Raw genomic sequence first — 15,699 nt, 5'->3', positions numbered from 1 at the left:
GCTGTGCAAAGAAGGATCTTCCTGCAGCGACTGCTTGTACAGATTAAAGTACTGTGTGTATGAAATGGCTTCAGGTCAGTCATTGGATTGTTGGCATCTACTATATACACATTTGTCTAAACACCTGTAATGCAATGAATCAGGCACTCATCGGCCTTGCAGAACAATGGTCGTCACATATTTGCCAACTTATTGGCTACTCTACGATATTATATACATTACCTACAGTATATTTATATGTAATGTATATATTTAAATAATATTAGCATATTATATAATTAGTAAACTATATATATAGTATATACATACACACGTACACAAAGTATAGTATATGCAGCACTAGCAAATCTTTAGATGTAGCTGGCATGAAATAATAACTATATATACACTTAGAATATAAATCCCTGGATGTTCCTACTTCTTCTATATCCCATACCTTTCTTCTGCTTGTTTTCGTAGCTTTTCTTCCGCTTCTTTCTTCTTCCTTTCTTCTTCTTTCCTCAGCCTTTCTTCCTCCTCTTTCCTCCTCCTCTCTTCTTCCTCTTTTCTTCTCCTTTCTTCTTCTTCTTTCCGTTTCTGTTCCCGGAGCTGTCTGAACGTACGGCGGGCTATCTGCCCACGCAGCTGCTTCTGGAAGGTCACAGCTGCTTTTTTAAGGCGTAAAAACTTTGTTCTGCACAGGAAAGCCCGGTAGTTCTTCTGGATAATCACAATGCAGTGAAGCACCTTTCTGTACTGCTTTCTACAGGGAAGAAGGAGAGAAGCTTGTTGCATGAATCGATAAGATATAATCCATCCTATTTATGCATCTCGTTTACAGCAAGTGTCAAGGTGTCAGAGTCCCGGTATAAATGACATCCGCAGTCCGAAGCTCGCACTCCTTACAGACTCCGGGCTAAGCTGATGCTAAGCACAGCCGTATCTTTAGTTCTCCTGGCATGACTAGTGCTTTGGAAGTGGCAGAATGAGCTCTGATATATGCCATGCTTACAGAAAAGTAATTACACCCAGCAGGATGCCTTTCTGGGTGACATCTTGGCCTATATGTACAGCCGGGACTCATATGCACATGAAAAGGGATTATCTCATTATGCAAACAGCTATTGAACTGGCCACTATTGACTTTGGGAAGACACAAAAGTCCACAGATGCGGCTATGGGTCTGGATTTGATACATAATGTATGACACTTTGTTAACCAGTAATATTAGCAGCATTTTCTGATACTATTATCGCTCGTCATGATTTCCAAATAGAAAGATAAAAAGATTTATGACTATAACTAATCAGACATAATCCTTTTAGGGCGACTCTTATATCATTCTGGATAGGATCTTCTGATTTAACTTAATACTAACTCCAACTATGTCTTCTCCCGATCATTACTCACACTAATGGGAATCAGAGAGGATTTGGATATAACTAACCTTCCTTTAATTACATTTTATTCTGTATTATTTATTACCAAATGTATGGCAGGAAAGAGGATTATCCTGACCCATAAAAATGATCTGATCTTGGGTCGATGGTCAATGTGGTTCCTTGCTGCTTTCATCAAAAACAGCGAGAGTGAAGTTATCTTGGTTCAATGAGAACAGATTTTGAACTCTCATAGGTGAATCTTACGTATTTTGTTTAACAAATTGGGCCAAAAGAAAACAATCTTTACATTATCTTTATGAAGACTTTGGCACAAGATAGTGATGTTGTGATGAGGGTTTACACAAGTTTTTAGGTACAATGGTATTGTAATTTTACTTTTGGCTGCAGAGACATCTGACTGGAGTAAAGCCACAGTCACACACAGCGATCTCGCTAGCGAGATCGCTGCTGAGTCACAAGGTTTGTAATGTAAATCCTATAAGTACATACTGTACATTATGTAGTAATGTCACCCATCTTCAGCTCCTTCTTGGCATCTATTTCTCCCATCCTGGGCCCATCCTAGTATATATGTCTGCCATCCTAGTATAAATGTTCCCCATCCTTGCCCAATCCTGTTGTATATGACCTCCATCCTGCTATATACAGGGTGGAAAAAAAGGATTTAGACAGCCACCAATTGTGCAAGTTACCCCACTTAAAAAGATGAGAGAGGCCTGTAAGTGACATCATAGATAGACCACAATTATGAGAGTAAGGCTGCGTTCACACGTCGCGGTTTTTTCGCGTTTTCGCGGCAGTTTTTACCACACGATTTTGCCACGAAAACGCAAAAAAACAGCATCCCATGCAATCCTATAGGATTCCGCAATGCTGTGCTAATGCTGTGCTAATGCTGCAGATTTTCCCGCGGCGGAATCACACCGCGAAAAAATCCGCAGCATGCTCATTAATTTGCGGAATCGCGGCAATTCCGCCCACATAGGAATGCATTGTTCTGCTTACTTTCTGCATGTGGCTGTGCCCACCATGCGAAAAGTAAGCAGAACCTTTGCGGATGGTACCCACGGTCTGGAGGAGAGGAGACTGTCCTCCGGGCTGTGGGTACCATATCCCTGTAAAAAATAGAATTAAAATAAAAAAATCGGGTTATATTCACCTTCTGATGTCCCGCGCAGTGTCCCCAGGCTTCAGAGATACACGCGGCAGGTCCCGTTCCCAGTAATGCATTGCGATGACCTTTGCTGACGTTGCGTCTAGCGATGCTGTAGCGGTCTCGCAAGACCGCGACGTCATCAAAGGTTATTGCCGCAATGTATCACTGAGAACCGAACCTGCCGTAGCATCACGGAGGCCAGGGGAAGCTGCGGGGGATGTCGGAAGGTGAATATAACCCGATTTTTTATTTTTTTTTCATTATTTTTAACATTAGATCTTTTACTACTGATGGTGCATAGGCAGCCTCAATAGTAAAAAGTTGGTCACACTCGTCAAACACTATGTTTGACGAGTGTGACCAACCTGTCAATCAGTTCTCCAAGCGATGCTACAGATCGCTTGGAAAATGCTAGTTTTTCCGCGGGAAAATTGCGGGAATTTAAAATGTGATTTTCTCGCAGAATGGAATTCCGGAATTCTTGCGGTAATTTCCGCTGGAGTTCCGCAACGTGTGAACCCAGCCTTAAAATGAGAAAACAAAGCCAGAAAATTTTGTCTGATTTTGCAAATTATGATGGAAAATAAGTATTTGGTCACCTAAAAACATGCAAGATTTCTGGTTCTCACAGACTATCTATGGATATATCTATGGATAGATATGGATATAGCTATAGATATAACAAGAGAAAATGGAACATCACAATCCAAAATCTTCAGATGCACATGCCTCCCGAGCAATTATCCCAAAAGCTCTGCATGAGCCGAAACGTCGCCAACCATGTGAGACTGAAATAAAACCACATTTTTACTCTTTGAAAAGGAGTGCTGCCTTCAGTTTTTTGTATATCTATAGATAGATATGGATATTTCTATAGATAGATATCTATCTATCTATCCCATATCTATCTATCTATCTACAGATCTGTCTATCTATCTGTTTATCTGTGTGTGTAATTGAGTGTGGGTTGGACAAATGTAAAAGAGGTTGGACCAGAAATGACATCCCAAATTTTTTTTTTTGTTAAATAACCTATCTTTATTTAGCTTATAAAAATGCATATAATCCGCATGAAAAAAACACATGAAAATATGCATCAAAAACGCACTGATTTTTACCTGTGTTTTCTGCCAAGAGGTGCAGATTCTGTGCAAAAAATTCTGCAGGCAAATCTGCAAGGTGTGCACATACCCTTAGGGCCCCGTCACACATAGCAACGCACCAGCGATCCCGACAACGGTATGACCTTGTCAGGATCGCTGGTGTGTCGCTACATGATCGCTGGTGAGCTACCAAACAGGCAGCTTCACCAGCGATCAGCGCCAGCGACACGCGGGTAACAAGCGACGTACGTCGCTTAATTACCCACTGTGTACCTTAGTTACCAGCGCGCTGGTGCAGGGAGCTGGTAAACAAGGTACAAATCGGGTTTCTAAGCGGCGCGCGGCACTTAGAAACCCGATGTGTACCTTGGTTACTAGCTCCCTGCACCAGTGCGTTGGTAACTAAGGTACACATCGGGTTTCTAAGCGCTGCATGCCGCCTAGAAACCCGATGTGTACCTTAGTTACCAGCGCCAGCTCGCTGATCGCTGGTCTCCCGCCTGTCACACGCAGCGATACGTGCTGGCCAGCGGGAGACCAGCGATCAAAAAAATGTTCTGGCCATTCCAGGACGATCAGCGATAACCGGCAGGGGGGCTGGTCGCTGGTAAGTGTCACACACAGCGATCTCGCTGGTGAGATCGCTGTTACGTCACAAAACTTGTGACTCAGCAGCGATCTCGCTAGCGAGATCGCTATGTGTGACAGGGCCTTTAAACTCTAGTGCCACCTACTGGAAATAGCAATTCTAATAGTCAATATCGGCCCTTTGATGAGCTTTGCCATAGGATTTACCCTAAAGGCCCCGTCACACATAGCAATCTCACTAGCGAGATCGCTGCTGAGTCACAAGTTTTGTGACACAACAGCGATCTCACCAGTGAGATCGCTGAGCGACCGGCCCCCCTGCCGGTATCGCTGATCGCTGCAAGAAACCTCTGGACATTTCTTTCGTCGCTGATCTCCCGCTGGCCAGCACGCATCACTGCGTGTGACAGGCAGGAGACCAGCGATCAGCTGGTAACTAACGTACACATCGGATATCCAAGGGACGCGTGTCCCTTAGATACCCGATGTGTACGTTAGTTACCAGCTCCCTGCATCAGCGCGCTGGTTACTAACGTGCACAGCGACGCCGCGCGCTCGGCGTCGCGGTGCTGAACGCTGCTGAAGCTGTCTGTGTGACAGCTCACCAGCGATCACATAGCGACTTACCAGTGATCCTGACACGTTGATATCGTTGTCGGGATCGCAGGTAAGTCGCTATGTGTGACTCCAGCTTTAGTCCTATGGCAAGGCTTGTTGGAGGATCAATATTGACTTCTAGGATTGCTACTTCCAGTTGGTGTCACTAGAGTTCTGGTCCTCTTCTTCTCTGAAGAGACAATTTGCATATTTAATTTCCCAGAGGAGCATGCATGGCATATAAGTCACCTCAGTCTGACATGCCAGGCTTGGCTTGTCACTCTCCACAAGGAGAAATATTAGATCCATCTGACCAACATTAGGGCGCTGGGGGCCATTGTACTTTGGTTACGTCACTGATGATCATTTCTGTAAAACTCTGTGGAATATGATGGTGCTATATAAGCAAACAATAATCATTTATCTAATTATTAAGCCCTGTGGTCTGATCTCCAGTGGATATTCACATTATTATTTTTATGTTCAGTAATTCAATAAATACAATCCAGGTAAAGTCACACGAGACCAATTTTACCCCTTCAATGTGACACCTTATGCCTACCTTGCCACAAAGCCCATGATGTGTGATTGTATGATCAAGGCTGCCTTGTATACCTCTACTTCACGCTGCTTCTCCAATTTTTGCTCCAAAGATTCGCGCAGAAAGACCTGGACAAGCACAAAATACAATCATTTTTTTAGCTGCACAGATTCATTTTTTCCTTTTGTGCACGGAAAGCTGGTCACATTGAGTACTTGGACTGATTTAGTATTCTTTTCACAGAAATGGAAATAATGGTTCTTGCTGTATCATACTTACCAAATTCAAAGACATTTACACCCCACTCACGAACACCCCCATACCTGGCACGTTTGGGGCAGTTTGGGTAATTCCCACCTCCTTTGTGGTCTAGTGTGCATGATTGTCTTTTGACTTTTTGATTAGAATTGCTCTAATGTAACGCATACATATACGTAATGTTATAAGTAGCAATGCTCATTTATGGATGTATCATCCAAAATCAGAACATACTAAAGCTAAAAGGGTGATCTGCCTACAATCAATACCTGCTATGGGCATGAATCTGAAGTGACACCTGTCCTATGCTATTCAGGATGAGATGTGATCTGCTTTTCCGGTGTTTCCTATGTCAACATGACAGCATTCATACAAAGAGTGACACATCTATCTGCTCCATAAACAAGAGAATATTGCTTTGGGCATTATCATAAGGCGCACCTTTATGTTCTTACATGCTGTACAATATAAGGCTAGACTAGCAGGATGTCTGGCTCACGATGATCAGGGATCTTATACTGAACCGTAAGCTGTCAACAGAATAGCAGCCTATGATTTACTGAGCCATCCGTACCCCACAGTAATAAATTACTGTCACGCTTATGGCTTGCTACCGTTTCTTATGAATATAAAGGGTAGCGTATTACCTTGGTCTTCCCAATCTGCCATTCAGTATCTGTCGTGTCATGAAGATGGAGTAAGGTCTCACACTTGCCTTTCAAGTCATCAGGAAGGCTTAGATTTCTCATTAGCACTTTATACCTTGAAGAAGATTGGTAATCAATAACTAATCGGGATAAGAAGATTAAAATCCATTTACAGGAACAGAATTGGAAGCTATAGCTACTCATCTAGACTGCACGATAATATATATATGAAGAAACTACCTGAATGTAGGGTTGTCATCTTGTTTCATTTTCTAGGCAAGGAGCAAAGAAAAATGAGGCCAGGAATGAGGAGGCCACAGACCTCTATAGCCGGCACATGTCTACTGTACCGCAAACACATATGCACTTTTCATCCATTCTGCTTTCTCTTACGGCAGGTCAACAGCGCAGCCCGCACCAAGCAACATAATTGTCTGGTACATGTGTTCATATAGAGATCAATGATCTACTAGAGTACAGTTCATGGCCATATGATTATCTTAGTATCTACCAAAAACAAGTGTGTACGTGACCTTAGAGCCTCAAAACATACAAAAATACCATTGTGCTGCTATGCTAAGTCTTCACAACATCAGCTACAGGAACACCCACAATATTGGCTTTGGCTACACTGTATATAGGGGCATAAATACAAGAAATGCTCACCTAAAATAAAAATCATGGAAGGGTCTTCTGACAGGAAAGCCAGCTCTGCGGATTCTGACCGTTTCAAGCATTCCTGAGTACTTTAACTGGTTGAGGACCACTGACTGGTCAAACTGGTCTGGCATCTACAAGAAAAAGAAAGCGCAAGTAAAATGGCACGTTAGTGCAGAGAAAGAAAGAAAGCATACTGATCATGATTGTTCTAGAATAAAAGCAATTTATTGCAGCAGTAAAACTATAACACAATTCAGACTCTGAACAATGAACGGGCCGATTCACCAGCGCGAGATCAATCACTGCCATCCTTTCAATGAAAAGTTTAAATAAAAAAATCAAAAACCTGATTTTCACTATTCTATCACAAAAGTAAGGACATTTATTTCCAATTGGTAATATGGAGATCTTATATATTGAAGACTAATAGGTTTCTTAATGATTAAGGCTGGGGTCACACTTAATGTATGGAAAATCGGTCCGAGCCTCCCTGCCGAGAGTCGCACAAGTGTTCTCCGTATGGCCATCTGTGTGTAATGCGTTTGCAATAGGATGATGTGATTTTCTCCTACTCATATATTCGTATGACATCCATGTGGCTTTACATATCCCACTGATTTTCTCTATTGAATTTAATGGCTCAATGGGCTGTTATGAGGGAAATGTGTGCGTATTTGTCGCAAGCTACATGGATAGTCCATGTGGTGTCCGATTTTTTCTTGCACCCATAGACTTGCATTGGCGAGTCTCGGGCGATATATGGGTACAATAGCAGCCTGCTGCGATTTTACACGCATGTAGAATACACCTGAGGAAAAAAAACGGTGATGGGAGCTGCCCCATAGATAAACACTGGTCCGAGGAGCTTAGTGTCCTGAAACGCGTCAATATCACTACCTGTCTTCTACTGTGCTGATGTTTCTATCCTCTGTCTAAGAAGCCTTTGGTGAATAAATTTTGCTCTCACTAAATTCGTTGAGCTGGACGTCTCTCTTTTGAAAAGTGAAACAAGACATTTAAGAGAAAGACAGAAATTATCAAAGAAGAAAACAGAAAGAAAAAAAGAAGGAATGAAAGAAAGAAGTCAGGAAGAAAAAAAAAGAAAAAGAAAGAATGAAAGAGGAAAAGAAAGAGAAAAAACGAAAATAAATGGAATGAAAGGCTAAGTAGATGTGTCAGTGAGAATTGTCATTGACACAAGGTAAAAGTGGAATAAGACATTTTAAGCAACAAAAGAAAATGAAAAGGAACAGATAAGAATATGTAATCTAAACATATAAAATCTTCTGTAAATGTAGATTATTTTCTTAGCCCATACCCAATATATAACCCATTCCATGAGTACACACACAAGCATCATGTTTCCCCCAGTATAACAATATATGTAGCGTTTAAAGCGATTGGATGCCTCACACCACCTACCTATCGCCTTCCCAGCACTTACATTACTTTCCCCTGAGTACTAAGGAGATGGCAGCATCTGCTGCAGAGTTTGTCCCCTGACTTGCATTTCCATGAAGAACCAGCTGTAGACTGACCTGAGCCAGTGACATGGATAGGCTGGGATATGATGAACACTATGGCCATGCTTTCCATGCGCTCTGTATCCATAGTAACATTTCCTCTTCTGAGGAGGGGCATTGTAGAAAATGTGCTCATGTCTTACAGGGCCTCTGACCTGGAGCAGTGGCACTGAATGCTGCCATCTCACCATGTCCCGCTGTATTCTCAGCATGCTCCTCAGGAGTAGGAGACATCCATACAGTATAATACATGGTGCCGCTCTGCAGAACTCCTCCTTCCTGCTCCGTGCATGATAATACAGCATTCTTCTGCTATCTTTGATTGACACTGTTATTTCTTGTATGTATCATAAATCAGTGTTTGCATTTCTCCTATCATTTACTCCTATGCTATGCCACACATGTGACAAGAAGTATGCCTGCATGAGGAGGACAACATGTACCACACCTGACCCTGACACACTGTAACCACACACACCGCATACCTGTCCAAACCAGGCAGCGTGCCTAGCAGTCTACATACCATGGAGGTGTGTGGAAGAATGAGGTTCTTAGTGACATGGCACCACCTCTGCATTGCTGAACAGAACAGATTTTATGCTACTTAGGCTGGTTTCACATTTGCGTTTTTTTGCGCTGTGTTTTTGCACAAAAAAACGCATGCATTTTTTTCCCTATTCTTTACATGGATGCATACACATGCGTTTGTATGCGCATGCGTTTTTTTGTAGTGTGCGCTCGGGCGCACAAAATGCACTCTGTTGCATTTTTTGAGCGTCCGACTTGCCCCCAAAAAATGCATGCGCACGCAATGCGTTTTTTTTCACCCAACCACCCATTAAAGTCTATGGGTGCGGTTTTTTTAAAACGCGCACAAAACCGCAAAAAAAACGCACAAAAACGCATGATGCATTTTTTTATGTGCATTTGCACTGCGCACGGTGCGCAGCGCAAAAAAACACAAGTGTGAAAGTAGCCTTATATAGCTCCATCATCCACAGATATTTTCATCACTCTATCCACAACTTAAACTCCCTATCAGTATGTCTTGGACTGGGGGAGGAAACGGAGAACCCAGAGGAAACCCACGCAAACTTGGCGAGAACATACAAACTCCTCGCAGATGTTGTCCTTGGTGGGATTTAAACCCAGGACACAACTCTATGAAACCTAAAATACTCAGTATTTGTTACCACGGGTGGTCAGGTGAGGAAAATCTCCAGGAGCGGACCCTCTGGATCATGGCACCGAGGGGCCCCGGGCGAGCTGCCAGGGGGAGCCAACCCCTATATAGGGATCGATAGGAGTAGGCCCAGGGGTTCTGGTACCACAATAGCCAGTACCGAGAGGGGCGGCTCAGAACAGACTGGAGTAGGAGCACGAGACTGTAGGAGGTAGGAACAGAGTAGGAATGCAGGGCCGGACCAGGGATAGCAGGACAAAGCGGGATCGCTGGAGACAGGACCGGAGTAGGACAGTGGGACTGGAGCATAGACAGCAGGACAGAGCAGGATCACTGGAGACAGGACCGGAGTAGGGCTGCAGGACTGGAGCATATCTAGGTAAACAGCAGGTACGCAGGATGCAGTGACGAGACGCGAGACTGAATTGAACTTTGGCTAAAGACCTTTTATGAATTTAATCCGCTAGGGCTATACTAAGCAACCAAAAATTAATAACTATTGTCCTCGCAGGGACTCTGCACAAACAAACACTTTAAAAGTGAACACGACTAATCCGGCAAGGGCCGGTTGCTATAGGGCCGCGATATGGCCGACTACGGGTCCTTAGGCTACTTTCACACATCAGGTTTTCGGCGTCAGGCGCGATCCGGCGTCGGCAAATGTTTTGTAAAACCGGATGTGACGGATCCGGTTTTCTGCCGGATCCGTCTTTTTCTTGACAGACAAAACCGGATCCGTCTCATCCGGTTCATCCGTTTTTCTATCCGTTTTTCGACGGATTACGCCGGATCCGGTTTTTAAAATTGACCCTTGTGGCTACTGAGCATGCTCAGACCAAAAAAACCGGATCCGGCTTTCGCCGGATCCGGCGCATTGCGGCGCTCATAGGCTTCCATTGTGTGAAAAAGCCGGACGCGCCGGATCCGGCGTGTCCGGCTTTTTCGCCGGAGACAAAAAACGTTACAGTAGACGTTTTTTCCAGACGCCGGATCCGGACACATTGCCGGATCCGGCGAAAACCGGATGAAACGCATGGCGATCCGGCGCAAATGCAAGTCAATGGGGGGGAAACCGGATCCGGCATTGCATTTCGCCGGATCCGGTTTCTGTCAAAAGCGCCGGATCGCGCCTGAAGGCGAAAACCTGATGTGTGAAAGAGGCCTTATTTCTTATAGTGTCAGTTATCCGTCTTGACGTCTCTCGGCGTCTCTGATGAGGCTGTGTTGGCGTCGCAGCCGCTGGGCCCAGCTGCTGAGGATCTGTCGTAGTCTTCGGGCGCCTAGCGCCCAGGAGGAGATGAGGCACAACAGGCCCTGAGGAAGTCCTTTGATGAGGATGTAGAAACAGCGGGGTTCTGATCGTAAGCGAGTTCAATGAGACTCCAGTCGCAGTTCCCAGGAGTGGCGGATGGCAGGCCACGTGCACGGCCTGGGCCTAGGCGAAGGAGTAGGCCCCGACTGCCGACTGCAGTGGGATGACGTCCACTGCGGCCGAAGAAGAGGCCGTAGCTGCGGGCTGAAGTGGGGTGGCAGCGGGCAGGCCGCAGCCACGGGCTGGAGTGGAGCGGCAGCAGCTGCGAGGGGCGGCGGACCAGCCGCGACAGACTGAAGCACAGCGGTAACAGCTGTGGACCAAGGTGGGCAGGAAGAGACCCCAGATCGGAGTGAAGTGACAGTCTCATGTTGGTAGGTTCAGCGCCCACTCTCTGCAGGCCGCAGTAAGTCTCTCCTCTGCCGATGGTCTCCTTTCTCGTCACTGTCTGTCACTCTGGCTCTCTCAGACTCCCACAGTCTCTTGCCTCCTGTCTGCCGTTCCGCCAACTGACTCCCCTGTGTGCTCCCTGTCCCTTTTATACTCGCCCCTCCCCTTGCTGTCCTGTCACTCTCAGCAGTCCACTCTCCTCCTTTGGTCCCCCGTTGATGTTTCCCTAGTTACCCAGATGGCGGTCCCCTTGGTTCCGGCCCGGAAACACTGCGGGGGTCCTCCTCCCTACACATAGACAGCAGGATGGAGCAGGAACATGGGAGGCAAGACTGGAGTAGGACTGCGGGACTGGAGCATAGACAGCAGGACGGAGCAGGAACACGGGAGGCAGGACTGGAGTAGGACTGCGGGACTGGAGCATAGACAGCAGGACAGAGCAGGAACACGGAAGGCAGGATTGGAGTAGGACTGCGGGACTGGAGAATAGATAGCAGGACCCACGGAATATGGGACTGCTGCAGGAACCACGGAAGACAGGACTGCGGGACTGCAGAGTGTACACGAGGAAGCAGGGCCCAGTGTGCTAGCAAAGACGACGATCAGGCGCCTCCCTCAAAGGAGGACGGCCTGATATACCCCTGCCTGGTCTGCCATTGGTCCGATGGTGCTTCCGGGTCAGGGCACCGCCCGAGCACAAGTGACAAGAGGGAGGCGCGGCCGCGGTCTACGGCGCATGCGCATTGCATGCAGAGATGCCATTGGCGGTGAACCTGTCAGAAGGGGCCGCCACGGCTGCCGAACGGCGGGGGCCTGCGGCGCGAGAGCGGAGGCCGGGTGAGTATACAGAGGCGGCATGACAGTATTTGCAATTAGAGATGAGCAAATCGATCAGTTTACGATCAACTTAACAGTGAAATTTCCTGCGTTTCCAAGCAAATGCAAACATTTTCAGATTTAATTTGTGAGGATTGCAAAAAAATAATAAAAATAACACATGCCCATAACCAATGACTCTGCACTAATGCGTATCTCTAGAAGTCATGTGAGGTTTCATAAAAACTTGTGCAAATAAAACATGCAAGTTCAAGCACAGTTTAATGTTAACAGCCTCGGAAATCTGTATTTACAGAAAGGATTTAATTATGAACTGCAGTCAAAGGATTTTAGATTTCACAGACTGTTAGCACCATGCGGGATCCCTGCTCTGACAGGCAGGGTCTCCAGCGTGTCACTTCACTCACCCGCGATGCGGTCAGTTCTTCCCTTCCCCATGCTCTGCATGCTTCCAGCAGAGCTTCCAGCCAGGCCTCCAGCCATGTCCTTAGAGCAAGTGCGTGCACGCTCCCGCCCTCTTAAAGGGCCAGCGCGTGCACTTGCTGTTTCCTACCCAGCCAACAGCTGTGGGGCATTATGTATATACTGCTTCCTCCTCACTGGGGAGGTGCCTGAGCAACCTTCCTTTTCTGCAGTCAAGTTCTGTCCTCTGGGTCCAGCTGCTGCGCGTCCATTGGTCTGTCCTGGAATAGCACCTGGCGTTCATCAGGAGCCAAGTCTAAGGGTATGTGCACACACCGCAGATTCACCTGCGGGTTTTTTCCCGCGGAACCGCAGGTAAAACCACAGGTAAAGTGACCTGCGGTTTTGCTGCGGTTTGGCCTGCGGTTTTGCCCTGCGGTTTGACACCTGGACAATGGAATAGGTGGCAAACCGCAGCAGAATCCACAGAAACAATTGACATGCTGCGGAAAAAAAAAACGCAGCTTTTCCACAGGTAAAAAACCGCAGCGTGAGCACTGCGGTTTTGAAAACCCATAGGCTAACATGGTAAAGTACCATGTCTGCGGAACTGCTGCAGTTCTGCAGGGCCAAAACCGCAGCAAAACCGCTGCAAAACCGCAGCGTGTGCACATACCCTAAGGTCACCATCAGAGGCTCTAGTGAACAGTCCGATGCTTGTTTAGTCATGCCCCTCCAGGCTCTCTGCGATCCGTGGCACAATGGTTCCACAAACCACGTTCGTGACACAGGCAGGAGATACACAGTGAACGCTTTTGTTTTTCATAGGGCTCATGCACATACTTTATAACGCAATATATATAAACTTGGCACACACCAAAGGTTTCTGATGCAGAAAGGTGATTTTTAATTATACAACAGTACATGTGAGATTCTTAGTGACTGGGCTTTGTGAGATAGACCAATCCTGTGAGGAGGCACATGAAGCCGTCCCACTGCGTGGTGGTTTGTGGAGTGTGGACGCAGTATCCGCCGCGAATCCCAAGTCTATCTCACAAAGCCCAGTCACTAAGAATCTCACAGTACAATATATCGTACATTGATGAAGGTCCTAGACCGAAACGTCTGTGTATGTATGTACTGTTGTATAATTAAAAATCACCTTTCTGCATCAGAAACCTTTGGTGTGTGCCAAGTTTATATATATTTAGTTCACGGATTGGGATCCTACTTGGGCACCACCTACAATTCTCAGGGTTGTGCCAACGGTTTTGTTCTTATATACTTTATAACGCAGACATACTAAGCTATGAGTCCATACTGAAAGAACTTCTACAGTATTCTAACTTGTTTCCTTTTTATCCCTTTGCTGCTCTATCTCATATCTATCTATCTACTGTATCTATCTATCCCATATCTATCTATCTATCTATCTATCTATCTATCTATCTATCTATCTATCTATCTATCCCATATCTATCTATCTATCTATCGCATGTCTATCTATCTATCTCATATCTATCTAATATCTATCTTATCCCTTATCTATCTATCTATCTGTGTCTCATATCTATCTATCCCATATCTATCTATCTATCTATCTATCTATCTATCCCATATCTATCTCATATCTATCTATCTAATATCTATCTTATCCCATATCTATCTTATCCCATATCTATCTATCTATCTATCTATCTATCTATCTATCTATTTATCTATGTCTCATATCTATCTATCCCATATCTATCTATCTACTTTATCTATCTATCTATCTATCTATCTATCTAATCTCTATCTATCCCATATCTATCTATCTATCTAATATCTATCTTATCCCATATCTAAAGTATCTATCTAATATCTATCTAATATCTATCTATCATCTACCTATCTAATATCTATCTATCTATCCCATATCTAGCTATCAAGCTAATATCTATCTTATCCCATATCTATCTTTCCCATATCTATCTATCTATCTATCTATCTAATACCTATCTATCTAATATCTATCTTATCCCATTTCTATCTATCTATCCCATATCTATCTATCCCACATCTATCTATCTATCTTTCTATCTATCCCATATCTATCTATCTACTGCATCTATCTATCTATCTATCTATCTATCTATCTATCTATCTATCCCATATCTATCTATCTATCTATCTATCTATCTATCTATTATCTATATTATCCCATATCTATCTATCTATCTATCTATCTAATATCTATCTTATCCCATATCTATCTAATATCTATCTAATATCTATCTATCTATCATCTACCTATCTATCTATCTATCTATCTATCTAATATCTATCTATCCCATATCTATCTATCTAGCTAATATCTACCTTATCCCATATCTATCTATCTCATATCTAGGCTTGACAAAGATGGGTCACCGTTGAAACCTTGCCATCTGAGGATCAGTAAAGTATCCACTTTTTTCACATTTAATTTGAGTGCTGCCAATTTTTTTTCCTTTTGTCATTTTGGCTGTTTGGACACTGTTGAATAGGTTTTGCACCTGCTGTATTATTTTGGTAGTGCTGCCCTTTTTTCTTGATTTATCTATCTATCTATCTATCTATCTATCTATCTATCTATCTATCTATCTCTCATATCTATCTATCCCATATCTATCTACTTTATCTATCTATCTATCTAATCTCTATCTATCCCATATCTATCTATCTATCTAATATCTATCTTATCCCATATCTAAAGTATCTATCTAATATCTATCTATCTATCTATCCCATATCTATCTATCCCATATCTATCTATCTATCTATCTATCCCATATCTATCTATCTACTTTATCTATCTATCTAATCTCTATCTATCCCATATCTATCTATCTATCTATCTAATATCTAGCTTATCCCATATCTAAAGTATCTATCTAATATCTATCTAATATCTATCTATCATCTATCTATCTATCTAATATCTATCTTATCCCATATCTATCTATCTATCTATCTAATATCTATCTTATCCCATATCTATCTAATATCTATCTAATATCTATCTATCATCTACCTATCTATCTAATATCTATCTATCCATCTATCTATCCCATATCTATCTATCTATCTAGCTAATAT

The 15,699-nt window shown here is 44.0% G+C and overlaps 1 protein-coding gene across 1 annotated transcript in view; it reads right to left on the bottom strand.

The window, feature by feature from the left end:
• The window catches only part of MYO10 (myosin X), a 254,463-nt gene that overhangs the window by 47,337 nt on the left and 191,427 nt on the right, over positions 1–15,699 (bottom strand). The window contains exons 20-23 of the mRNA XM_073569433.1: positions 6,939–7,063; positions 6,273–6,387; positions 5,389–5,495; positions 437–742 (exon numbers count right to left, since the gene is read on the bottom strand). Coding sequence (XP_073425534.1) covers positions 437–742; positions 5,389–5,495; positions 6,273–6,387; positions 6,939–7,063 — 653 coding nt within the window. The remainder of the gene's footprint in view (positions 1–436; positions 743–5,388; positions 5,496–6,272; positions 6,388–6,938; positions 7,064–15,699) is intronic.

Source organism: Dendrobates tinctorius, unplaced genomic scaffold (genome assembly GCF_039654945.1).
Source record: "Dendrobates tinctorius isolate UK_male_01 unplaced genomic scaffold, ASM3965494v1 ptg000025l, whole genome shotgun sequence".
Classification (NCBI taxonomy): Eukaryota; Metazoa; Chordata; class Amphibia; order Anura; family Dendrobatidae; genus Dendrobates; species Dendrobates tinctorius.
Note: the sequence above shows the minus strand (reverse complement) of the source record. Positions and strands in the feature narration are given on the sequence as shown.